We start from the raw sequence: 26075 nt of genomic DNA on the forward strand, positions 1-26075 counted from the left end.
TTATATATTTTACTTTTTATCCAAAGGGTCTTAAGAGATGTTATAAATCTGAAGGTATATTCGAGCGCCACAAGCTGCTGTACTCATTCCAAATGAATATAAAACTGGAGCAGAACGAGGGCAACGTGAGTCAGCCGCAGCTGGACTTCTTCATCAAGGGCAATGTGGCGCTGGAGAAGGCGGCCACTGCCTGCCCCGCTACCTGGATACCTACACAGGTCGCTGTCTAGGTTTCTAGTCAATAAATGAAAAAAGACCAAGTTTTTTTATTTGCATAAATAACTTTTGTAGGGATGGCAAGACATAATGAAACTAAGCTTGGACTTTTCGGAAGCGTTCGCAATGCTGCCGGAACATATTCGCACAAAGCTTGAAGATTGGCGAGAGGTACGGTATTGTGTATATCCATAATAACTATATTGTATTGTTGTATTTTTTTGATTTTTTTATATATTGCAATCACTAAAAAACTATTTAAAAAAATTTTTCACCATAAAAGCTACGCTATCGCTGATTAACATAGGCTATACTTTTGAATTTCACATAGACAGAGTCGCGAGAAACAGTTATTAATAAAACTCTAAAAAAATCAAATATTATTAATACATTTCTTGTAAATAAAATGTAATAAACATCGACTACCCGCAGTGGTTCGACAGCGACACGCCGGAGACGAACGAGATCCCCAACGGGTACCGCGAACGCCTCAAGCCGTTCGAACTGCTGATGTTGCTGCGCTGCTTCCGCGTCGACCGCATCTACCTCGCGCTCACCGACTACATCACCGCCACCCTCGGCGAGGAGTACATCACGCCGCCCGTCATCAGGTGCTGCTTACCACTAAATATTCACACTGTACAACAGATGTCTTTAAGAAGTGCTGGAAAGTAAATTATCACGGAACATTGGCACTTCTGCGTTCTTCTGTCGCGTTAAAAAAGTTTAAATTACGTATATTTACGTTTTACACATTAACGTGTATATGTACATTTTATACGACGAAAGGATGGGGACATAAATCAGAAAATGTTAAGATTAAATGATTGGATGGCTATAAAGGTAGAGGAAGACCGAAGAGAGTATGGATGGATTGTGTGAAAGAGGATATGCTTAGAGAGTTGATTCAGATATGACGGCTGATAGAAATGTATAGAAGAGCAGCACATGCTGTGCCGACCCTCCGTAGGGATAAGGGCTAGTTGATGACGTATTGCACATTAAAATAATGGAAAAATGTTGTTCCGCCAGCTTCGATATGATATTCGAGCAGACGACGCCGTTCACGCCGGTAGTGTTCATTTTGAGCCCCGGCTCCGACCCCACGGCCGACCTCATGAAGCTGGCCGACCGCTGCGGCTTCGGCGGCGGCAAGTTCAAGTACCTCTCACTCGGACAGGGACAGGAAGGCGTGAGTTATCTTACTAATATTAGAAATGCGAAAGTTTAAATGGATGTTTGTTAGAGATTGTGGCATAAACTGCTAAACGAATCTCGATGAAATTTGGCATAGACGTAGGGATAGTCTGGAAGAATTCGTAGTCCACATTTTTGTTTAATTCCACGCGGCCGGAATCGCGGTCGAAAGCTAGTATTTGAATAAATAAATCGATATGCTGATATATAGGTATTTTTACTGTCGTACAGGCAGCCTTGGCTCTCCTGGAGGGTGCAATATCACACGGGCAGTGGCTGATCCTGCAGAACTGTCACCTGCTGGTGTCATTCCTCCGTGAACTGGAGAAGCAGCTGGAACTGCTGACCAAGCCGCACCCAGAATACCGTCTGTGGCTCACTACGGACCCCACGCCTACCTTCCCTATCGGTATACTGCAGAGATCACTCAAAGGTAAATCGATAAAAACGGTTATACTCACTAAACTTTATTGTACAGATAATTTTGCTATGATATTAATATATGGGATCAAAACATTATACTTACATAATGTTTTGATAACTCTCAGTGGTGACAGAGCCCCCTAACGGCTTAAAGCTGAATCTTCGCAACACGTACTTCAAGATGCGTCCGCACGCGCTGGAGGAGTGCACACATCCGCAGTTCAAGAAGCTCGTCTACGTGCTCGCTTTCTTCCACGCTGTCGTACAAGTAATGTACTTTCTTACATTTAGATTTACATTTTATCCCACTTGAAGTTGTTATAGCAACTAAAACCTGTTTAGGAGCGTCGCAAATACGACAAGATTGGGTGGAATATATCTTACGACTTCAGCGAGTCGGACTTCGTGGTTTGTATGCAGATCCTGCAGTGCTACCTCGAGCGCACCACCGGCGCCGTGCCCTGGGCCACGCTCAAGTACCTCTTCGGAGAGGTATGCTGACCACTTACTTCAGCGTTACTCTGTAATTAATACAAATCTATACTACTATACTAATATTATAATGAGGAAGTTTTTTTTGGCTTTTGTATGTAGTTTATGTTGTTCTTCTGGTGCGGTAGTGCTTATGTCTTGTCACTTGTTAGGTGATGTACGGCGGTCGTGTGATAGACGACTTCGACCGGCGCGTGGTGGGCACCTACATGGACGAGTACATGGGCGAGTTCCTCTTCGACAAGTTCCAGCCCTTCCACTTCTACCACGACGACGTCTTCGACTACTTTATACCGCCCGATGGCGAGCGCGAAGAGTACATCGGTCAGTCCATGTGTTAGACAAAGACAGGAAATAGTGATGAAGTAGCTCTGCGATTATTGTTTCCAATTGTCTATTCGCCAGTCTCTCTATCTAATGCTATGTTTTTTGAAAATACGGGAAGGTTATAATTGAAAGAAATTAAAAGATTTGTTTATTTTCAGTGTATATTATGCCCGGTTTACACTTAGCCAATACATTCGGATAGTTGAGACGGCCAGTTATAGATTTTATGGATTTACTGGAACCATAACTGTGGCAGTTTGATAGTCCAGTTATAGAGCGCTACTGACCAACTGTACTGGCCAAGTGTGAACGTTGCGTATCAGCATTTATAGTGCTGTTGGGATAATCTGGATGTTGTACTGCTGTGTTGTTGACCAGACTTCGTGGACTCTCTGCCGCTGGCGAACACGCCGGAGGTGTTCGGGCTGCACCCCAACGCGGAGATCGGCTACTTCAGCCAGGCCGTGCGCGACATGTGGTCGCATCTCATCGAGCTGCAGCCGCAGACCAGTCAGTATACCTCCTTCTTTACGTACCCTCGCAATATTGTTGGAACACTTTTATAGCTCGATTTGGTGATTACACTACACCGATAAAATATGACGGCATTATACAAGCCACTTCTGTAAATTGTATGTGAGATTGTTGTCCGTGTTGTTTTTTGTTGATTAATAAACATATCTGTGTTGTTATGCTGCCAGTCACAAAACAAGATTGTAAGTATTGGATTTTATAAACCTGCAATTTGACTATTTAATTGCATACTTCTAAAACACTAATTGTGAAATCATTTTCATGCTGCAAGTAAAAAGTGAAGGTAATGATATTTTTGAGAACTTTATTACTTTGCATCCAAACTTGTGACGTCACAGTAACACTGCATCTCTCTCTCTCTCTCTCGTCATCTCTCTCCCTCTCATGGTGTGAACACTGTGGTTGTGGTGCAGGCGAGGGCGGGGGCGCGATGAGTCGCGAAGACTTCATCGACAACATCGCGGTGGACGTGCTGGCGAAGCTGCCGCCGCAGTACGAGGTGTGGCGCGTGCGCAAGCAGTTCGAGATGAACATCACACCCTCAGTCGTCGTGCTGCTGCAGGAACTTGAGAGGTTGTCTATTGTCATATAGCACCTTCTGATATATTTGTGGTTAAGACCCTTCATTTAGTAACTACTAGCTTTCTCCTGCGATTTCGTCCGCGTGGTATTAAACAAACAAAACTAAGTAGCCTATATGTTCTTCAAGACTTTGCACTACATTAATGCCAAATTGCATTGAGATCCGCTCAGCAGTTTGGACTACTAACTCTAACAAATATCCATCCATCCATCTTAACTATCACATTTATAATATTAGTATGATTTAGATGAAATGACATTTGACGCACTCTAAATAACTGACTTTTTGCTCGTTAGATCCATATTTTAAAACTATAACTTAGTGTTAAGTTATTGCAGTATATTTAGCTGAATGTGAGGTTGGTCGTGTGCAGGTTCAACCGGCTGATCAACAAGATGCAGAGCACGCTGTCGCTGCTGCGCAAGGCGCTGGCGGGCGAGATCGGCATGGACGCGGTGCTGGACAACGTCGCCTCCAGCCTGTTCAACGGGCAGCTGCCGCACGTGTGGCGCGCGCTCGCCCCCGCCACCTGCAAGGGCCTCGGCGGCTGGATGGACCACTTCATGGAGCGCACCAAGCAGTACACGGACTGGGCGAGTATCCCCTCTGAAATATTTTGGTCCTTTTAATGTTCATGCTAAATTTAAACTTTAATGTAGTTGTAGACTATGCTCTAATTCATAGCAAGTTTCAATGAAATCCGTTCAATCTTTTAGGCGATAAACTCGAAAAAATATCTATCCTAGATGGGTTGAACCTTGTCATCGTACTAATTTTATAAATGCGAAAATTTAGATGGATGGATGGATGTTTGTTAGAGTATGAACCTAAACGGTTGAACGGATTTATATGAAATTTGGTGTAGTTAGAGACTATTCTGCAAAAATACATAGGTTACTTCATTTGTTTTTTTTTTTAAATTCCACGCGGACCGAGTCGCGGGCGAAAGCTAGTTAATAACATTAGTATAGATTGAGATGGTTGTTGTTTGTTTGGTTGCGGCAGGCGACGATGGAGGAGCCGATAGTGATGTGGCTGTCGGGGCTGCACGTGCCGGAGTCGTACCTGATCGCGCACGTGCAGACGGCGTGCCGCGCGCGCGTGTGGCCGCTGGACCGCTCCACGCAGTACACGCGCGTCACGCGCTACACCGCCGTGCCCGACATCGAGCAGCGCCCCGACTCTGTCAGTACACACACACACACACACACACACACATATTCTCTTTTCAATTCAAATAACTTTTTAGTGATCTAACTATTCAAAATTATCTTCCGTTATTTCAAAAGCATTGGTTATAAGGTCTAGGGTTTACGTTATCTATGTGGATCTATAGGGATTAAAGTCATCTTAGTATTACGTAATCTATATCTAGACTGATATTATAAAGAGGAAAGATTAGAATTTTTGTATGTATCGAAATAAGTCAAACTCTATATTAAATATTTCTGTATAAAATCATGCAAGCGAATTCGCGAGCAACGGCTATAATTTATAAGTCTATGTCATCATTACCTAGAAGGCGGTGCCACTTTCCCCCGACTCCCCCCCTTGCCTCCTTGTTCGTTTGTATTTTGTGAAACTTAACGAGATACTCTTTTCTTCCATCCGTTCTGTGATCATATCTGGTAACATATTGTGCAGGGTTGCTACATCCGAGGGCTGTACCTGGAGGGCGCGCGCTGGGACCTGGAGGAGGGTTGCCTACGACGCTCGCACCCCAAGGTGCTGGTGACGGAGCTGCCCATCATGCACATCATACCCATAGAGTCGCACAAGGTCAAGCTGCAGGTGAGCACACCACACGTGGTACTATCGACAATTCTTTGGGCCTTAATAGACATATTCATCTCATGTTTTGAATGGTTATTACCACACAAAACAATCTAATAGAACCATAACTATCGATATAAGATCAATTTTACATTATAACGTATGTATTAACTTAGAGTATATACAAGCAAAAAATAGACATCCGATAAATCTGTCTATGGAGGCCCAAGAAATTGCCCACAGTGCTCTAGCCTAGTTAGTACACTTTTATATTGAAATCTTGTAGGAGCATGCAATGAGTTGACTAAAATACACTATGTTAAGCGTATAAAAATGTGAAGATTATGATTTTAAGCATAGTGAATAAACAATTAGTGTTAAGTGTGTGAACTATCGAGTACTATTTCTATTAAAGATGAGTTCACTTGACCGCCTTGACTTATTCAAGGAAATGACCTTGTTTATTTCGAAACTATTGTAAACAAAATTTTAGGTTTCCGTCACGTAATGCAGTATTTCTTATTAACCGCTTCTATACAGAAGTTGCATTTAAGTATATTATTACTTACATTCAAAGGATTTTTTTAAAACTACCCCAGTAGTACCCAATTACCCTAATTACCCTATTACCCTATTGTCTAATGTTATGGTCTATGGTCTATGGGTATTCAATTACATGGTCGTCAATTCGACTATTATCAAAAACCATATACTAACACAAGTCTGAAGTTTAGTTAAAATGGTTAAAATGAATATTAATTATTAGTAAATTATCTAAAATCTGCGTATATTTAATTTTAAAAAATCAGAATACCCTACGCACGCCGGTGTACACAACGTCGCAGCGACGCAACGCTATGGGAGTGGGCCTCGTGTTCGAGTCTGACCTGTGGACGGCGGAGCACATCAGCCACTGGGTGCTGCAAGGCGTCTGTCTCATCATGAACACCGACTGAATTACACATCTAATCTTACTAAAAAGTATGGAAGGATAACCAAGTTAAGATTTATTTCATCCACCAGGTAATGCCTCGCTGTTGCCCCTGGTATTGTATTGTATGTAAGCATATACCTTCACTAGTGTATAGTATGCTACTAATGGAAAGGTGGCAAACATTTATACATCAAGGTGCCATTTTTAAAGAAATGTTTAATGTGTTCTTATATGTGTCATAGAATAATTTTGACTGCGATTATTACATATTTTCCTTGGTACATCTACTTCATTTTTTTTATTATCGATATGCACAAAGTATTATGTTGTGTGCCATTTATGGTATACATGCCAGTGGTTCGCCATCTCTGTTGTAATGATCCAATTAGATGGTTTGAACATGAAACATCAGTTAACAAAATGGTATAAACTAGGTTTATTGGTCTAACTCATGTTCGCTTTAAAGTTTACAGAAACATTTTACAGCAGGAAAGTAATCTTATATTTATGTTATTTGTAAGCCTTTATTTGATGCTGGAAAAAATTATTTTAAAACTAATAAACTCTATATTTATGCAATTTCTTGCACAAATCAAGATTGAGAACTTCTCTATATTATATGTTCATAGGATAATTGTCTCAATGGTTGTAAAACCGATTTTTTAAATTGGTTAATTACATCTTGTTTTATTGGTTTAAAGTTAGAAACTAAACTATGTTATGTTATATGTATGTTTAATGTTTTAAATTAAAGACTGATTTTTTTATAAAAAAAAATCCTTTTATTATTTACTTGCAGCACTTTACTTGTGGCAAACAAAGATTGTAGAAAGATGAACTCAAAAAGTCATTTAATGGCTGCCATTTTACCCAATCTTTGTTCTTCAGGTATTCCTTGGACTGTTCTTTCCCAAAATAATGTGGATCCTATAACAAACATACTTATAAGTAAGTCAGCAAAATAGAAACAGAACAGAAAATAAGAGACATGGTTTTTACTTTTTTTAAAGTCTTAATTTGAAACAGCATACACATCTTGGCTACCTTGGTCAAATCAACCAAATCTTTTATTACCTAGGTCAGCTGCTTGACTGTTTTGTAAATAAGAATAAAATAATGAATCTATTACCACTATTAATAGACTGCTGCTTCTTTCAGACACAGTAATTCCCATAACACCTTTTGATGAACAGTCCACATCTCCACCCATCATAATAGGACTTCCAAAACTAGTAAAATGAACCTTCAAAGTTTCCGTTATCTTCTCCAGCTCATCTCCTTTATTGACATGAACAATTTTGCATGGAACATCATACAGCTTGTCAATAACTAGGCATACCTAAAATTTGTTCTTTTGTTAAGAACAAAATTATCAGTACATTTCTACAGAGACAAATAAACAATTAATAATAGTTTATAAATGACCCAAAAAGAGTACCTCAAAACTACCAATCCATTGTCTTGATCCCAAAAAACTTTTGGGTTTATCTTCTAATTCTACTAGGATTTCTTGAATTTCCTTTATAGACGGTACTCTATTTATACTCTTATAGTTTTGATTTAACCAGGAACACAATGTTTGAAGAGTTCGGTACCCACATCCCCAGCCCTAAAATACAATATTTCCGTCACTTTTAACCTAACATAACCTCACTTCTTCGCCCAAAGTAGGCTTAAAAATTTATATTTCAGATTACCCTATCGTCAAAACCATCACACCCGTAATGATAATATTGGTAATTGCCTTGGACTAAATAACAGTTTTTGTCCGATTCCGAGGATAAAACATCATGAACGTTTGTCAACAAAGGTGATGTCATATTTATGACATTGACATTGACTTCTTGTTTCTTGACATTTTAATGTTAAAAGGCAAAGGAATTTATCAAACGGTATAGTTTTAAAATTCAGACTTTTATTATTAATTTATGTTACGCATTTTGAAGAATGTACTCCATTTCTTTGTTGTTTTAACAGTAGATTTAATCCAAAAATATTTGTACCAAAATATATTATAAGATCTATTTTTTTCTAAGAGATTGAGAAGCATGACAATTTGTTTAATTCTTCATGTAATATAGCAGTGGAAATTCGCAGTAAAATATATTTCTCCCTTTAACTTTTGCCTTCTACTCATATTTCACGTTGTAGCGCTTAAGAAAGGGAGATAAAGTGAATGGAAGAAAAATAAACATTAATTGATATCATTCAATCATTTAGTCGAACAGCGAAGTCTTTCACTAACCATAAAATAGTAATTTTAAATTCGCTGAATTAAGCATATAATAATAAGACTATAGCTAGAAAAACATGATGACTGTGATGTGATATATTGTTTACCGTAAAAAAAAAACTACGTAGCAAGATTTATTGTCTGAAAATGCACACACTGCACAAAAAGATAAGATGAGCATGAATAAACTGGTCTGTTGGAAAACCAGTCGCAAAGCGTTAATCATTTTAGCATCATAAAACCGTTTATCGCCTTTAGGTTTAATATTATTGTTGGATTGTACACTAAATATGCTAATTATCCCGTCAGTGATTTTGTTTGGGATAGATTTTCTATCTATATAGGGTACAAACGTGTATACGGAATGATAAAATTGCGGAACTAAGAACTTTGTACATTAGTATGCTTTCGTATCCAGACAAATTATAGATCACTATAAGCAACGTGCAGTAAAATCTTAATTCACTAAATATGGAAATATAAAGAACAAAGTTGTTTATTTAAGTTTATATTGATAAAAGAGGTTAACTATAACTATCTGTTAGTATACAAACCGATAAAACGTTATACATTTCATTGTAATTGACGAAAATATTCCTGTTTATACAACAATATATTTCTCGGAAGCATCCGTTTTAACAATTGTTTTAAAGTTTTGCTATCTTAAATGACTTCGTACATACATCTTCAAAACAACTTACGTTGTTATGTAATTTTAGTTTAGGTTGTAAAGTTTACGTTTGCTCGTTAATTAATTCAATATTTAAGATAACAAATTAGAAGATGACCTAAGTGTTATGCGCGGTTTACACTTGGCCAGTACAGTTGGTCGGTAGCTCTCGGATTGCACCGTCAATTAAATGGCAGAGTGTGAACGGTAACAGGCGCCATATGTATCGTTTGCTGTCTCAACTGTCCAACTGTAGTGGCCAAGTGTGAACCTGACATTAAACTAGATAAGATGCCAGGTGCCGCTAGACGAATTTGTATCCATATATTTATGTGTGTAAATAAATAAACATCACCATTGGGGGTAAACAGACCTTAAAATCGGATTGTCGGGCGATATTTATTACATGTTTATTTTTTTATTTATACAAAAACACAATGTTACAGTTCACATATAATTTAACAAATAGATTGCATAAAATGTGATTAGAATTATCTATACTTAAGTTATTTACTAGTAAAAATTTATTTCATAGGTGAAATAGAAAAAATATAGATAAAAAACATAAAGCATAGACAAAATAAAACATACATCCCAAATACTACTACAGTTATATCTCCGAAAGTCATACAAACAATTAATATTCTTAATTACCGAGGGTTTCCATTGTTAAAACATTACTAAATTACATGCAATGTGAACTTATTTTAATTTTACTAGTAGAATATATACGAAAGTTTAGATAGATGGATGTTTGATAGAAGATTACTATGTTAGAAGAAGTTTTTTTCAGAAATAATGCAAAAATGATAAAAAAATGTTTGTGTAATATATGGGCAGTGTAAGCCTATGGTTAGATGCTTTAAAAACGCTTATATTATTAGTTAAAAATTAATTATTATTTATTATGTATTATAGTTGACGTAATTTTGTCACCTAAGTAAATATTGCTTATTGCCAAATACATGGAAATTATATTCGATTTATTTAGCAGAAATTGAACAGGAAAAATTATATTATTTGTTTGAGACGTTTACTTATTACTTGCCTAATATTGACCCTGAGTTGCGGGATGTGGGGAGTGCGGCGGGGCGGGCTGCAGCTTTATAAAAGACATCGTTCAAAACATCACACATGGCACTTGTTACCGGATTTCATCCCAGTACTGCATTTATTTAAATTATCCAAAATGAAAACCGCCGTGGTACGTAAATTAACATTACAATTAATTATTTTGAAACAGTCTATTTATGTTATTCATATTTAACAAATAATTTTAATTAAATTTAATCCGCGAATTTCATCTTATTAATAATTTTTTGTACATTCCCTCGTTCAGTTTTTTATGCTGCACATATAACTTAGAACTTTTTGAGATCTACAATTCTTACATACATTATTTTTTTTCTTCTAACGGTTTAGACATCGTAAGCGGAGAAAACTGAAAAGTCCAGGATATTTTGTTTATTATAATAATAGTTTATCAACATTAGTCATAATAAAGAATAGTATGTGTTACAGATAAATTTATTTTCTAATGGTTAAAGAATATTTAAAATCAGCCCAGTAGTTTTTGACTTATAACAATATATACAAAATATAAAAATACAAATCTTTCCTGATTATAATAATATTAGGTAGATGAAAAATAAATCCTTAATATTATAAATGCTAAAGTTTGGAATTGAAATGGATGGATGGATGGATGTTTGTCAGAGTTTGTAGCCTAAACGGCTGAACGGATTTCGATGAAATTGGTATAGATATAAAGATTTTGTATAGATAGTCTGTAAGAACACATAGGCTACTCACTTTTGTTTTTTATAATTCCACGCGGACGGAGTCTTTAATAAAACGAGACCTAATATCCACATAAGTACAAATTTTTTTATAGTTTAAAAACTATTTATATAATAAATTAATTTTAATTAAAAAAGCGCACAAAAGTTGTGCGATAGTTTAGTCTTAGGTGTGGGCACGCTTTTTGGTAGGTCACAATTCCTCATTTCATTAGAAATTTCAGCTTCACTTTTTAACACTTGAAACCACTATTTGAGCTACAGTACCTTATAATGGAAAGCGTGTAATCACAAAAACAATTACCCTCCACTCATGGCTGGTTTCCCAGCTACATTATACCGTTCGTTAGTGGTTTCAATTCCATAAATCCATGAAAAGCGTCTCCGAAATACGTAACTTGAGATTTATTCCGTTGAAACTTAGGTCAACTTAACACTAATGAAGCACTAGGTGTCGATAAAACTAATGTAATTTTAATAATTAAGTCAATTTTAAAGTTAATTGGATGAAACTTGATCTGAATTATCCTGTAATTATTCAATGCGTTCTATGAATATTGCCGCGTCTTTCCATTGCTAAAATATCTTGAAAAAGCACATTCCTCGCTGTTTTTATAATGAAAATGATAGGAAAGACATCTTGTATGTATACAGTGGAAACTAACGGTTATTTTATGATGACCATATTATTCTGTAATAAAACATCGCGATATTTGATCAGTTATTCAAACAAAGACAGCACGAGCACATCCGTGATTGTTGACAGACCTTTTTAGTGAGGTTATGTAAACACATTAAGCCTACAACTATAATTGGCTTTAGTTTATTTTTGCTGTTTTTTTAATAGGTCAACGTGTCTGACCCCAGATTGGAACAAAATATTGTTATCAAAATGATAACACTAATTTATTTGTAACCTCTTTATCTTTTTTTATAACCACGTAAAATATTCAGCCAGTACTGATAACAATTTAACAGATTTTTTTTTTTCAGATCGTTTTATTGGCATTGGTTGCCTTTGCCGCTGCCCAAGGTATGCAATTTACTAACACTTCTTTTTCTTTAGATATAACAGTATATAACAAACATATATTCAAATTTACTTGAATTTTATTTCACTTATTTTAATACCGAATTCTAAGAAATTGACAATGAAATCTCGATTGAATGAATTTAAAAAAAAAATTAATCCTGTTAGTACCTCGTACACCGCTTAGTCCCCATTTCATTTATATTCCACTTGACTACATTTTTAATTTTTTATTACAGTTCATGTCGTGGATCATAATCCGTCAGAAGGTACATACACGTTACATACTTAACTGCTATTCTAAAACAAATTAAATAAAAAAAAAAAGTTTAAAATCAAAATGAATACATTTTTTGAAACTACACTAGGCTTCTTAGTTTATAACACCGACATTTCTCATTTACAGTCCACGTGGTCGACCGTAATCCCTACGAAGGTATTTAATTTTCAACTTACACCTTGTTCGTTTTTTTTTTCTTTTCAAAAATTGCATAAAAACTCTCCTTCTATTGCAGTACACGTTGTAGATCGCAATCCTTCAGAAGGTAATTAAACTATATTAAATTCAAATTACATTATTTTTTCAAAACAAGTTGTAACTACTAGTTAAAAACGCAAGATATAAACTAATTTCATAAAACTAAACAAAATATATATCTTTATTACAGTACATGTTGTCGACCATAACCCTAGTGAAGGTACTTAACATTTTTTATATTAAAAAAAATAAACAAAAAATCCAATCGCAAAACTGATATTTAAATATTTTTTACAGTACACGTGGTAGATCATGACCCAACGCAAGGTTCGTAACTAAAATTAAATAAATTGTTTTAATAATAGCACATGAAAACACACAAAAATCCGACTAAAATTGTTAAAAATGAAACTGTGTATTTGCTTTCAGTGAATTTTGTGGATCACAATCCGTCAGGTATGTTAGAAAATTTGACAAAACATGATTGTAATACACAATTCGAACAAGGGACTAAAAAAAAAATATTTTTTGTGACAATTTACCGGTCATATAACCTCAAAGTTCGTCTATCCCTTGAACTAAACAAATAATTTGAAAATATGTTTGTTATTGCTATCCTTTAATTCTATTCTAATAGAAATCTAAATAAGTCTTCGCTTAGCGATGGTGGGCGATTTCCGCTAGTTAGTATTCTAATTTATGCTATTTTCAGATGGACTCAACAACCCCGATGGCTGTAAGTATGCAATTGCTTTTGCTTTTTTACAAAAAAAAGTTTTTACCGAGTAATTTTTATTATCATTCTGAGAAAGATTTGCCGCTTACTACTGTACAGGCGCTTTTTAATATTAAATCTTATGCATCTTCAAGTCGTTTAGCTTCGTACTATATTTCAGTAGATAATATAATTAATTGTAAGGCTTTAAAATTTTAAGTTACTACCATTTTTGGTTTAATCTTTCAGTTGTCGTCGACCAAGGTTTCTACAGGCCAAGCAACCGTAAGTATAATAATCTTATTGAGAAAGTCCTCTTTCTTTAAGTCTGTTAAAAAACATAGATCGTCAGAGTTATTTTACATTTTTGTAAAATTTGAAATACATGTCTGTTACATATTAGAAAATAGATCATAATAATTATTTATTTGAATAGGTTGGTTTTTATAACAATTACATTTAGTATTGTGGTAATAATAAATTTTTCTTTAATTTTTCAGCTCCCAATGGTGGCTATGAACAAATAAGTAAGTTTATGCAATTTTGTAACTTATAACAAGTTATGGGGGTCAAGACCCTGAATATAAAATCTTACTATATTACTTAAAATATGGAACTATCCGCAGTAAGGCCCTCAGAAAGTAAAGTAATGAAGGCGATTTAAGCGTCCCCAAACCTGTCAACAAAAATAATTATTTTTGTCTTTTAGGCACTGGCCCGGCATACGTTGACTTCGGAAACAGGCCGTACGCTGGCAAACACTGTAAGTCCATTGATAATTTGTTACATGATGTGATCAGTGTTAGTCTTAAGATCTACTAAGAGCCTTGGGCACTTTTATTACCATGGCTTGCATGGTGGTTAAATGTGTTACATAAGAATAATTCGACCCGTGGCGCCCCTCAGTCGCCCTGGGCGATGGTGAAACCGCTTAGAACGTCTAACAGATAAGGCATCTAGCGCTGATTATATTGAAAACTTTATCTCTTTGGAGACAAAAGTTCAGTTGTGAGCATTCACGTTTCCTAAAGACTAAAGATTACTCATATATGTTTGTACAATAAACTTTGTTTGTGTAATAATATTTATAATACTCTCTGTTTCCAGACGACAACCCCAACCTCCGCGGTGGAAAGTAGATGACAACTACGCCAAGCTTATTTCCTAATTAAGAAATTCAAATAATTAAATATTTTTTTACAATGTTTAATAATTCACAAGTTGCAATACTCCGTTACTTTGTAATAAATAATTAATACCGTTTACTTATTTTTCATCGTTTTATTTACCTAAAATCACAATTAAGTTATCTTTACAAAACCGAAGAATAGAACTGAAAAGGTTAAGATTAATAGCCCAAAACTATTTTTCTCAAAAACGATTTTTAGAGCGCCATCTATTGGACAAGAAACAAAAACAATTTTATTTTTTTTAGATTTAAAAGTTCACACATTTTACTAATACATCCGATTATGTTTAAATCCGTATAATCAAATCGATATGTATGAGCAACAATTTTCATATGAAATTCAGATATCGTTATCATCAGATAGATAACGTGTACAGCTCAACATCAATATCAGTCAGTTAGTAGCTAATACACAATAACAGAGTGTCAAAACAGAGAAATCATGAAGCTCGCGTTGTTCCAGATTGTTCTGCTAGCCGTACTAGCTATGGTTAGCTGTCAAGGAGGTATGCTACTTTTGCTTTGAAGATCATTACTAAGTAGTTAGTTATAATTAAATTCGTAATAACTCAATCATAATTAGTGCAAAAATATGTGCAAGACAAAACAAAATTGAGCTTCTGTTTTCCTATTCATTAAGGTGTAGTCTTTCACTTCTTAAAATGTTACTTTATAAAAATGTGTAGAAAATCTTTACGAGCATAATCTATAGGAAAGAGTTCTTAACTAGTAGTGATTTAAAGTGCTTATTTCCACTTGGATTTAATTTCGCTATTAATAGTAATCTTCAGGAATGAAGAAACGATGCAGAGAGAAAGAGTAACCAAGGTGGAAATAGTCAAAAACGTTATATTTAACGATTCTGGGATCTATTTCTATTCTGATTAAAGTTTCGATTTATGAACTTGTACTCTGCCTGAATTTCTGTTTATTTCAATGTCGTTGAAGTGTTTTTCATTTTCTGTCTCGTGTTAAGTTATTCTTGTTCTTTCTTCTGTATTGCAGTTCACATTGTGGACCACAACCCTTTCCTAGGTAAGTTTGAATGTGACTGTACTTATGTCTGTCCTATGCTTTTTACGCCTTGAATTTTACACCTAGCTAGATTCGACTGCTTTATCTCGAACATATAAAATACTGCTATTACAGATGTTATTTCGTATTGTAGGAAAATTCATTGTTTTACAATTAATGTTTCAACATCTGAATTTTGATATCTACAAAAAATTTCTTTGACGTCATCGTTGAGTTACGATTGTTTTTCTGAACTAAAGATAGTCTGAAAATCAATAGATAAAATATGTTTGCATATGTTATAACAATCGCATCTTCTTACAGATCATGTCATCAACGATAATCCTGACAACTGTAAGTACTTTTACGATAATAACAGCACTGATTTAAGTCGTGCGCAGTAAACAAATACACAGATTTACTTACTAATATTATAAATGCGAAAGACTAGATGGATGGATGTTTGTTAGAGATTGTAGCCTTAACAGCTGATCGGATTTCGATGAAATTTGATACAGATGTAAAGTTTATAGTCTGTAGTCTAGTAGTTACATAATTATTATTTCTACCTTTACCGTACCACAACTATAACTTTAAGTATAGTACAAGCATTGTATTTTTCTTTCAATTATAGTCGATGAATACTTCTATAAGGCAGCAACTTGTAAGTTGTAGTAATATTTTTATGAACTATCTTAATAATATTATAAATGCGAAAGTTTAGATGGATGGATGGGGGATAGATGAATGTTTATTAGAGTTCGTAGCCTAAACGGCTGAAGGGATCTCGATGCAGTATGATATAGACGTAGAGGATAGTCTGAAAGTATACATACATAGTAATTTTTAATTAAAGTTGGTATTATATATGTAATTATGATGATGTCCTCAGTGACGTATCCGTCAGGCGAACCATGCTATTTCCGAGAGTGTGACCGAAGATAGCTTGCAAATCCCAACTTAGTTTTTAAGGTTTGGTCACACGGTGCACAGTGTAACGGGCCTGCGGAGTCATATGCATAGGTGTAGGAAGGCTTACTTACTTACTTACTGCTATGGCGCAGCGATCCAAAGTGGGTCTTGGCAAGATAAAAGAAGGCTTAGGTTTTTGTTTTTTAAATAATTATAGTAACTGTAGTAACCGTCTGTACTTTAAATTTGTTGTCTATAAAATATGATAATGTAATAAGTAAAAAACATTCAGATTGATTATCTTTAGTATCTTATGTTACAGCTGCACCAGCTGAATATGAAGAAATCGGTGAGTTCTTTCCTACTAATTAGTTTCGTTATAAAGATTTTTCACAATACTGCGCGAATGGAATCACAGGCGACATCACTAGTAGTATTATAAATTGTATTATCTTGCAGATATCGGGCCCGCTTTAGTGGACGATTCGGTCCAAATACCACCATATCCATACAAGAAATGTAAGTAATCAATAAATGTTACATTACATAATGTGAAAATAGAAAAGTATTATACTTAAGAGTATTATACATAAGTATTATACTCAAATAAATTGATTAATTGTAATTTATGATAACAATTTGAGCGGGCGCCAACCATTAACTAAACTATCGTGCAACTGTTGTGCGATTGTCTAATGTTCCGCATCCAATTCAACTGCTTAGTTGCACAACTAAAAATCAAGTAGTGTGCGCACTTACATATAAGCTGGAATCCAAGCGAGACAGAACACTTTATAATTTCAAAATTAAACTATTCAAAATGTTATCTAAACCAGATGTTTTGATTTCAGATGACTCCCCGTACCTGCGCGGAGGCAAATAATTCAAGGAGTCACAGTTATAAAATATAATCTTAATAAATACAAAATATCATAATATCCAGTATGTATTGTAGCTAAAAATAATCATATCATCATTTAAAGTGCGTTTTATTTATAAATATCCTTTCATATTAAAAGTATTTTAGTAATAAGTACAATTTATTAATCACTTCTATTTTGCTCGTATTATTTTTTGATAGGCGCTTTATTTTGACATGTATAAATACGTTTAAATTAACCTTACAAATTATATTTTAATTGTAGTGAGTTATTTAAATATAAAAAAAAATAATATAAAAAAGTAAAAATCACTATTTTTTATATTATCATACGAAAATCACATTTGTGCGCCTAGAAGTCTATTACAATAAAAAACCTAAATCCACACCGATTCGTGACAAAAAACAAACCTAACTAACTATACTTACTAAGTAGAAAAATTTTCTACAGAACTTCATCACAATAGACAAATTAAAACTAAATTGATTGTGAAACTTGCAATGGCTTTTTCACACACCCTACCAATTATTACGATTGTTTTATTGATGTGTCCATCTTCGGTAATTAGCAATGCAGCAATTAATGTGACAATGCCACAATGACAGGTCGCTATATAAAAGGAGTAGCAGGATGTTATAATTAATAAGAACACAGGACACTCGTACCACCATGTCTCGTATTGTTGTAAGTCAAACTTTTTAAATTATTTTTTCTTTGTTCAATATCTCATGTATTTATTATTTATTTTTATTACATGTTTAAGAAACTATACTTAGTTTTAGTGGTCTACAGTTTATCCCTCTTTTTTTAAAGTGATATTACGAAAAATAGTTTTAGATTATTTTTCTTTGTAGATTGTAATGTGCCTCTTTGTGCTGGCTGCCGCGATGCCCAACGATGGGCACGAGCAAGGCCACGAGGAGGGCGCGAAGCATCAGAAGATGCCCGACTCCGAGATGCCCAAACCCCATGACCTTCCCAAAGTATCTGCTCCACCAAAGCCACTAGACAACAAACCCCAGCCGGCCATGATGGGCCATAACGAACAAAAGAATTAAATACGAGTATTACAAGTGACTTCGGCAATTTCACAATGGACGCGAATTTTTTATGAATTTATGTACCGCTTAATTAATGAATACATTGCTTGCAATTCAATACATCTTTTCTTTACTAAGTTGGAACCTTCGAACAACAATAACAATAACATTTGCTCGAAGGTTAGAACTCTCTAATATTATTCCCACGCTGTCTATTCCCCTTTTGCCAAGTAATTTGTGTAGGTAGGTACTCGTATATAGGCATTCCTTTATTTCCTATAGATATCTTGACTTAATTATATTAGGATCGGGGAAGAATCTTATTTCCTTAGATAACAGGGACCTGAATATAAATTTATATATAACTTTGCAAATTTCTCAATTTCTTCAAAATTAAAAACAAAAGTTGTCTTTATTAATGTATTTAAAAGATAAAAAATATTTACAAACCAGTCTTATTTTGTCCGCTAACCATTTCTACAAGAAGCGAAGAAATGGATGTAGAAATCTTATGCTTTTTCTATCATTAAGTACGGACCTACGTCCATCTAGTGCTTGCCCACCAGCAGTGCCCCACCGTGGCCCCAGCCGGCGCCGCCGTGACCCCAGCCGGCACTGCCGTGACCCCAACCGCTGGCGTAGCCGCCCAGCCCTGCAGACTCCACCACGATACCGGCGGCGGCCGGTGCTACACCTACCACAGCCGCACCGCCGCCTCCGCCCAGGACCACGCCGTCCTGAGCATTCCTAGCTACAGCGTCAGCCACCGCCTGCGCCTGTGCCGCGCTCGTGGCAACCGCAGCAGACTGAGCACGTGCAGCGTTGGCGATACGAGAGGCTTCCACCGCCCTAGTGTTAGCGTACGCGATGGCTTGCACACGTGCTGTGTTCGCGACACGGTCCGCCTCCGCAGCGCGGGCTAACTCCAGGGCACTCGCGGCCGCAGCTCTTCTGGCTGCTTCGTTAGCTCTAGCGCTTTCAAGGGCGGCCGCTTGGGCGCGCTGCAGGCTAGCGACGCGGGCCGCGTCCAAAGCTTGGGCATTCTGGATAGCGTTGGCCTGACGGGCGCGAGCTTCGGCCTCGGCGGCGCGGGCGGCCTGGATGCCGGCAGCTGCGGCGTTAGCAATCTGCGCGGCTTGGACGGCCTGGGCGTTCTGCAATGCACTGAGCTGCGCTGCACCCGCGGCGGCCGCGTTGTTCAGAGCCACGCCGCTGCCAATCCCAGCTCCGCCAACCACGGCCGTGGCAGGAGCGGCCACTACGGCAGCGGCAGGCGCCGCCACTACGGCGGGACCGGCGATGAAACCAGCCGGTGCCAGACCGCCACCGATTATTGCTCCACCGCCCAATCCATGGCCTGTGTAGAGAAAAAGTATAAAATGTTAATACAAAAACTCAAAAGAAATGTTTAAGATGTACGCATTGTTCGCCCTTTTATTTCAATGTTAATTATTATTGGTTGTATTGCAAACTTGGTTTTTTAAAGGATCGTCGATTCAGGAATGACAAAATTTCCTATATTAGCACATCAAAGTACCCACTTATTGCTGTTGATTAGTTGGTATAAATAAAGGGCAACACAGACAATCATCCGCTACATTGACTGAGGTAATCAGTCTGATGTCTCCGAGTTTAGATTGTCGGTTGCGTGAAGAATTGGGAAGTTATAACTATAATTATTTTTCTCTTACCATCTCCAAGTACTCCGTACGCCACAGCGACGACAAAGAAGATCTGGTGACAAAACAGATTAACGTTCTTATTTTATTTTAGTTACTTCGCTTTTAAAATTAATTAATTTATCTTGTCACAAAATATTTATTTTGATGATATTCTTACCGTGAGACGGTACATTGTGATTTGCTGTAACACGTTGCGCCACCGAGTGAGGCTGATTGCTTGTGCCTTCTACAATATTGTTTACGCTTTTATACCACGCTGAAAACTGTATTAGCAATTAAAAGCAGGCGACAGGCAGTTTTAAACAAGATGCTGTTTTACCTGTTTCGACTCTTTTATGCCTACACGTGGAAAACTTTATTAAATGACATTTGGTAGGACATAAATATGGTACAAAACCGTTCGATTTTCTTTTTGTTATTGTTATGTTCGTTGTACTCTTTTTTGTTTACTGCTGCAGATTCCTCTAATGTTTATCACGATATCCCTTCCTTACCAAGAGTCGGCATATTGTGAACTCTTCCATTCTGTCATGCCATCAAATTACATTCTTACACTAATCCTTTTTCACACAATCTCACACAAACCTTCGTAGTCATCGTCATTTAATCTCATTACTTACTTTTTAAATTCATTAATTTAATGGTAACTCTAAAAAATATTGCGTCAGCTCCTCTTTCTTATCCTAGATACATGTTATCAGACAAGTCACACCTTTATTTACTAAGGGCCTGTCGCACCAAATTAAAATTGTCTAAAAACAATCCAACATGTAAAATGTGCTAGAAATATCGGATATTGTTACCTTATCTAACAGTGACGTCATAAGCTATCTGAGCCTCTATCAGCCAGTGGTGAGACAGGCCCTTAGACTTTATAGAAGTAAAGCTTATGGTTTTAGGTATTGATAATCGATATACAGCTAGGACGATAAGCATTTCCTTTTTTTTCTCTGATATATTTATCAAACAACTATGTTTGTTAGCATTGGCACCGTTAGAGTCAGAGATATCAACACTTTAAATTGTATACATGTCTTTGAAACTAATTTTAAAATTGACAGTATTTGAGATACTGTATCTGTTTACTTGTTAGGTTGTTTATTAACTGTTTAAATAAACAAACAACGAAAGCATTACGGCAGAGGAACAGTACAGTCGAGTGGATAAATGACTTAGTTCCAGTTATCTAAGACAATTAATGTGCATAATGTAGTTGCATGCGCTCACTTGTGTTGTTACGCACATGTAATATTATAGCAATGAACCGTGAATGTACTGTCCCAATTCATTTGCTAAATACTAAATGAATAATTTATATGCGATTTGCAGTTTAATAAATAATTTCATAACTGAACCAGTGAGGCGTTTGATGGCATTAATATCGTTTGTAATTTGCTACCTTTGACCAGGATTGTACAAGTTTAGAACCTAACGTTAGGTTACGTTAGCTATGGTCCACATTAGATGTTATTTCATAAAACTATAAGTTTATGTTATGTAAAATTAACTGCTTATATTATAAATCAGAAAGTTTAGATGGACGGGTGAATGTTAGAGTTTGTGGCTTAAGCTGCTGAAAAATCTCTATGAAATTTGACATAGACATAGAAGTTTGGAAGAATTTTTTTATTATTCCACGTGGACGGACTTGCTAGAGAAGTTAGAAATAAAAGACATTTAGTCAGAATATTTTTTTTTTTATTTAAAAGTATAATTAAACTATAATTATACAATGGCAATACGTAATGGTTATACGAAATTATTTTTTACTAAAAAATTAATATCCGTGCTCCTGGTAACCACCGCGGTGGCCTCCGAAGTTCCCTGGACCGCCATGTCCTCGACCACCTTGACCGCCAAAACCCCCTTGACCGCCGTGTCCAAACCCTTCCTGGTTGTTAGGTCCAAAACCTCCTTGACCAGTACCGAAGCCCTGTTGATCGCCTTGACCAGGACCAAAGCTGCCATGACCACTTTGACCACCTGATCCAAAGCCGCCTTGGCCGCCGGGACCAAAGCTACCTCCGTGTCCGCCATGACCACCGCCGTAGTTACCTTGATCTTCCCCGTAACGGTATGGGGAACCTTAAAACATATTTAATGTTCGTATTAAAAAACAAACAAACATCACAACAAATGGCAAATTACATGACTGAAATGAATTAGAAAAAAAATCTTAACTTCAATTTTGATACAGTAATTGAACAAATTGGTGTAAAAAACAAGCAGTACTAAATCTATCATACTAATATTAAAAATACGAAAGTTTAGATGGATGGATGGATGGATGTTTGTTAGAGTTTGTAGCCTAAACAGCTAAACGGATCTCGATGAAATGTGGCATAGATGTAGAAGATAGTCTGGAAGAACACATACGCTACACTGGAGTCGTGAAAGGTGGTTGTACAATAAAGTTAAGATAGCACCTAACTTGAAAGAAACACTGGCATGGTCGATAGTAACCACAGTAACTTGTTGACTAGTTGTGCACTAAGATAGTACTCAAGTATTGAGTCATTGTTTTGTTATAATATATTTACATCATAAAATAGGTTATCAGATGATAAAACAGTTCATAGCTGAGATGATGATAAAAGTCGCTTCCATTTCGTATCAAATAAATTGAAAAAAAAAACATTTTCCGGTCTAGACAAAAATTATTTTATGAAATAATTTCAAAACATTTTGAATTTAGCGCGCCTTTATTAGAGCGTCGGTGGCTCAGGGGTTTGAGCACTTGACTTGTAATCTACTGGTTCTGGGTTCGAATCCCGCTGTACTAACGTGATTTTAGATTTTTCGAAATAATTTACTCGACGTTTTTATGTTAAGGAAAACATCCTGAGAGAACCTACACATATCGGCAGAGAAATTTAAAGAAGCAGTGGGCTAGCGTGGTTTAACTATGGCCTAGTCACCCCTTATTAGGGTAGGCTCCGAGCCCCTCAGAGAGAGTGAGCTGGTGATGATGATGAGACTATAATGTAGTTGAAGTTCGATTAATTTGGACGTTAGTACTTAAATAATATTAAAATCATGCAACGCACTCAATTACGACTATACGAACACACTATCTAATCACATAACAATTATTCGTATTCACTAATTAGTTATTAGTTGTAGGAGCTTGCTTTTCCGCAACTTCACGGATAGCGAGTATTTCGCGTGTTAATTATTAACGTCTAATAGTGCTAGGACTTTTTTAGTATTTACAACTAAAATATTTGAATGGTAGAAGACTAACGTTATGCGAAGGTGTGTATCAGATATTTATAAAAACCTATATAAAAATACGTGATTACAGAGACAATAAATGTGCGTAAAAATACACTCACCGTTTATGAGAACAACCATGGCTAATAAGCAGACAATCTGTAAAAAACAACAAAGATATATTTACTATACAATGTAAAAATTATTTATGCTGGTTTCTGAAGTTGTTATTCATCCATTAATGTTAAATTCACTTAAGTTTTAAAAGGAGTAAAACTCAAGTTACGCATTTCACGAAGTTATCGAAGGAAAAACCATTAAAGAATGGCTAAACGTATCTGGGAAACCGACCATTAATCAACATACAGATGTATGTCTGGAGCGCAAAAGTGAGACGAAAAAAATGCTTCATAAATTTTCTAATGAATATCCCGATTAACTCTGTATTATCAATCTTACTATTATTATAAACGTGAAAGTTTAGATGGATGATGGATGTTTGTTAGAGTTTGTAGCCCAAACTGCTAAACGGATCTCGATGAAATTTGGCACAGATATAGAGGAAAGTCTGGAAGAACACATAAGCTACTTGATTTGTTTTTTTTTTTTTATTCCACGTGGACGGAGTCGCGAGCAGAAGCTAGTAACATAATAATCTTTACTTATAAAGAAAATGTAAAGCTAGCTAATTTCCTTTTTATTTTTTAATTCTTACCAAAGTTTAAAATATATTTTAGTCCAGAAGTTTTCAGAAATACAACTAAATATTCTGCAGCAAAAACACAATATTGTTTTTGTTAAAATCGTTAAGCGTATTTTTAATTAATTTTTTGGTATTTTTTTTTATTCACTGAATTATTCTGAATCTTCTATAACACTGGTGAGCGTTACCCACACTAAAAAATATAGAAATTCGACTTACGGTTAGACAATAAACTTGTATGAAACTAGATAGTTGACTATAGATAGATAGTTATGTTGTCTATGGATATTGTCGGATATGATAAAACGAATATAAAATACATATCTAGTGTCTATTGTTGTTTAAAGTTCTGCTTAAATCGTCAGAAATACCAAGTACGTAACTAATTTGCATTTTAATCGTAATTAAATTGCATTCAATTTTAAAATATGTAAATGGGTGATAAGATCCGCACCTGTGTTTACTATTTGTTAGTAAGCATTTTTTCGTCTATCTTTTTAATATCTATGATTTACAGCTGATCATCATCTCCCCTGCCTTATCCTACTCCCGTAGGGTCGGTGCATCGGGTTTTCGTCCTCCAAATAACTCTATCATCCGTCATCTCCGTCATCACTCCCTTCTTGATCATGTCACCTTTGACACAATCCATACATCTCTTTCCAAGTCTACCTCTACCGGTGTACCCCCCCACATTCATAACTAACGTCCTTTTTATAACATGCGATTCATCCCTTCTCGTAACATGCCCATACCACGCTAACCTTTTACTCTTTATTTTCTCAACCACTGGATCTACTCTCAAACTTCCTCTAATATAGTCATTTCGTATCTTATCCAATCGTGTTACCCCAATGATTTACAGATATTCATATAAAAATAAATGAAGTGTAATTCAATCTACGGCAGTATTTCAAAATCACCAGTAACCTAATCAATCGCGTGGTCGAAGGTTGGAATCCCGCCATTCGACTATTGTTGTAAACCATATTTCAACACAAGCTTATAGTTTAATTGAAACGGTTGCAAGAAATTGACAAAAAACCGTTGATATAAAAAGAAATGCGTTATATCTAAGGACAATATAAAGAACTACATAATTTAATTATTAACTTATTATATTAATACTCACTTTGAAAGCCATATTTGCAAAGTACAAATGAACTGAATTGTATATATTTTATGACAGTATTCGTTGCTATACACCTTTTATATAGGAAGTTATCTATCGGCATCGCGACCTTTCCCCTTTTATCTTTACGTTAAATTATTGTTTTCATCTATTACTAGCTTCTGCCCGCGAATTCGTCCTAATAGAATTATGAAAAAATACTAAAATATAGTCTAAGAAAGGCATAAACATAGATCATGGTATTCAGAAATGATATAGCTGTCTAATGTCCAGTAGTGTTTGAATTTTTACGTTGCATATAAAAATACAAATCTTTTCTCTTTGTAATATCAATATGGCTCTGTAATATAATAATTATTGCATAGTTAAAACTATTAAGTATATGTGCCTGACGCAATCCATTAAAAACTATTGAGCGATGTCATTATTAACATAGCTTAAGACTGCCTGCAAACTGAAGAGTCCATACACATTCGCCTGGAGCTACTTGTTACTCTCTGGTTCCTTCAAGTATGGACTACATATTGACTGCATGAATGCTCGCCGTGAAATGCGTTACACCACGTAACGTCGGTCAGTACAGTACGCATCTAATGTTTAATCCCCCATGACCTACATAGACTACATAGTCTATTTCCTTTTCAATGTTAATAGTTATTACTAAAAGCGTTGGTTACACCGAACCATTTCTCGTAAGAAACAATTAAAATAAGTTTGTACTATTTAATTCATGCATAAATTGTATTTATTAAGTTCAAATAATATTTACACAACCAGTTGTAATATATCTGCCGCTAACCATTTCTCAGTGACGTGACGAAATGGATGTAGAAATCTTATATGTTAATATCGAGTATTTTATCACTACAGTATTTTAGTGTTTGCCGTATCCGCCGTGGCCGCCG

General features: G+C 35.8%; 5 protein-coding genes and 1 long non-coding RNA gene across 12 annotated transcripts in view; 3 read left to right on the forward strand and 3 right to left on the reverse strand.

Annotated features, from left to right (window-relative positions):
• The window catches only part of LOC106102371 (dynein heavy chain 10, axonemal), a 47549-nt gene extending 40380 nt beyond the window's left edge, over positions 1-7169 (forward strand). The window contains exons 78-91 of the mRNA XM_013281823.1: positions 55-218; positions 292-387; positions 649-827; positions 1249-1408; positions 1645-1846; positions 1962-2104; positions 2179-2328; positions 2481-2652; positions 3034-3165; positions 3603-3762; positions 4146-4365; positions 4778-4957; positions 5417-5563; positions 6355-7169. Coding sequence (XP_013137277.1) covers positions 55-218; positions 292-387; positions 649-827; positions 1249-1408; positions 1645-1846; positions 1962-2104; positions 2179-2328; positions 2481-2652; positions 3034-3165; positions 3603-3762; positions 4146-4365; positions 4778-4957; positions 5417-5563; positions 6355-6501 — 2252 coding nt within the window. The 3' untranslated portion in view covers positions 6502-7169. The remainder of the gene's footprint in view (positions 1-54; positions 219-291; positions 388-648; positions 828-1248; positions 1409-1644; positions 1847-1961; positions 2105-2178; positions 2329-2480; positions 2653-3033; positions 3166-3602; positions 3763-4145; positions 4366-4777; positions 4958-5416; positions 5564-6354) is intronic.
• Positions 7170-7244: 75 nt separating this feature from the next.
• Positions 7245-8324, reverse strand: LOC106102215 (probable Ufm1-specific protease 1). Its single transcript, XM_013281633.1, has 4 exons — positions 8177-8324; positions 7918-8088; positions 7609-7818; positions 7245-7406 (listed from the first exon to the last, which is right to left on the reverse strand). The coding sequence occupies exons 1-4, from the start codon at positions 8297-8299 to the stop codon at positions 7269-7271; spliced, it is 642 nt and encodes a 213-aa protein (XP_013137087.1). The 5' UTR covers positions 8300-8324; the 3' UTR covers positions 7245-7268.
• Positions 8325-10503: 2179 nt separating this feature from the next.
• On the forward strand, positions 10504-14675 carry LOC106102606. Of its 6 annotated transcripts, XM_013282136.1 has the most exons (13): positions 10504-10586; positions 12175-12214; positions 12451-12480; positions 12618-12647; positions 12727-12756; positions 12880-12909; positions 12987-13016; positions 13119-13145; positions 13402-13425; positions 13654-13689; positions 13905-13931; positions 14114-14167; positions 14512-14675. In XM_013282136.1, the coding sequence occupies exons 1-13, from the start codon at positions 10572-10574 to the stop codon at positions 14541-14543; spliced, it is 405 nt and encodes a 134-aa protein (XP_013137590.1). In that variant the 5' UTR covers positions 10504-10571; the 3' UTR covers positions 14544-14675. The 6 variants fall into 6 exon arrangements, with proteins under 6 accessions (XP_013137590.1, XP_013137591.1, XP_013137592.1 ...); XM_013282137.1 differs by lacking the exon at positions 13402-13425; XM_013282138.1 differs by lacking the exon at positions 13119-13145.
• A 3046-nt stretch (positions 14676-17721) lies between these two features.
• LOC106102585 lies at positions 17722-18558 on the forward strand. The gene is made up of 2 exons (XR_001225583.1): positions 17722-18084; positions 18255-18558. It is a non-coding gene; the product is annotated as an uncharacterized LOC106102585 (long non-coding RNA).
• LOC106102582 (alanine and glycine-rich protein-like) lies at positions 18255-20354 on the reverse strand. Its single transcript, XM_013282107.1, has 3 exons — positions 20280-20354; positions 20132-20174; positions 18255-19797 (listed from the first exon to the last, which is right to left on the reverse strand). Exons 1-3 carry the CDS (start codon positions 20292-20294, stop codon positions 18989-18991), a joined length of 867 nt encoding a protein of 288 aa, XP_013137561.1. The 5' UTR covers positions 20295-20354; the 3' UTR covers positions 18255-18988.
• Positions 20355-21808: 1454 nt separating this feature from the next.
• Positions 21809-25241, reverse strand: LOC106102583 (glycine-rich cell wall structural protein-like). Of its 2 annotated transcripts, none has more exons than XM_013282108.1 (3): positions 25171-25241; positions 23458-23494; positions 21809-22207 (listed from the first exon to the last, which is right to left on the reverse strand). In XM_013282108.1, exons 1-3 carry the CDS (start codon positions 25180-25182, stop codon positions 21900-21902), a joined length of 357 nt encoding a protein of 118 aa, XP_013137562.1. In that variant the 5' UTR covers positions 25183-25241; the 3' UTR covers positions 21809-21899. The 2 variants fall into 2 exon arrangements, with proteins under 2 accessions (XP_013137562.1, XP_013137564.1); XM_013282110.1 differs by lacking the exon at positions 25171-25241 and adding an exon at positions 24258-24331.
• Between the last annotated feature and the right edge of the window lie 834 nt (positions 25242-26075).

Source organism: Papilio polytes, unplaced genomic scaffold, assembly GCF_000836215.1.
Source record: "Papilio polytes unplaced genomic scaffold, Ppol_1.0 DF823923.1, whole genome shotgun sequence".
Classification (NCBI taxonomy): domain Eukaryota; kingdom Metazoa; phylum Arthropoda; class Insecta; order Lepidoptera; family Papilionidae; genus Papilio; species Papilio polytes.

Bases quoted from the DNA above. Each gene is read 5' to 3' on its own strand.
- LOC106102215 (XM_013281633.1), bottom strand. From the start codon at position 8,299: ATGACATCACCTTTGTTGACAAACGTTCATGATGTTTTATCCTCGGAA. The intron at 7,819-7,917 runs GTACTCTTTTTG...AACAAATTTTAG, and splicing joins AATGGATTGGTAGTTTTGAG to GTATGCCTAGTTATTGACAA. The intron at 7,407-7,608 runs GTAATAGATTCA...TGTTTGTTATAG, and splicing joins GCAGCAGTCTATTAATAGTG to GATCCACATTATTTTGGGAA.
- LOC106102606 (XM_013282136.1), top strand. The intron at 12,481-12,617 runs GTACATACACGT...TCTCATTTACAG, and splicing joins GGATCATAATCCGTCAGAAG to TCCACGTGGTCGACCGTAAT. The intron at 12,757-12,879 runs GTAATTAAACTA...TCTTTATTACAG, and splicing joins AGATCGCAATCCTTCAGAAG to TACATGTTGTCGACCATAAC.
- LOC106102582 (XM_013282107.1), bottom strand. The intron at 19,798-20,131 runs GTAAGAGAAAAA...TTCTCTACACAG, and splicing joins GTACGGAGTACTTGGAGATG to GCCATGGATTGGGCGGTGGA.
- LOC106102583 (XM_013282108.1), bottom strand. The intron at 22,208-23,457 runs GTGAGTGTATTT...ATATGTTTTAAG, and splicing joins CATGGTTGTTCTCATAAACG to GTTCCCCATACCGTTACGGG.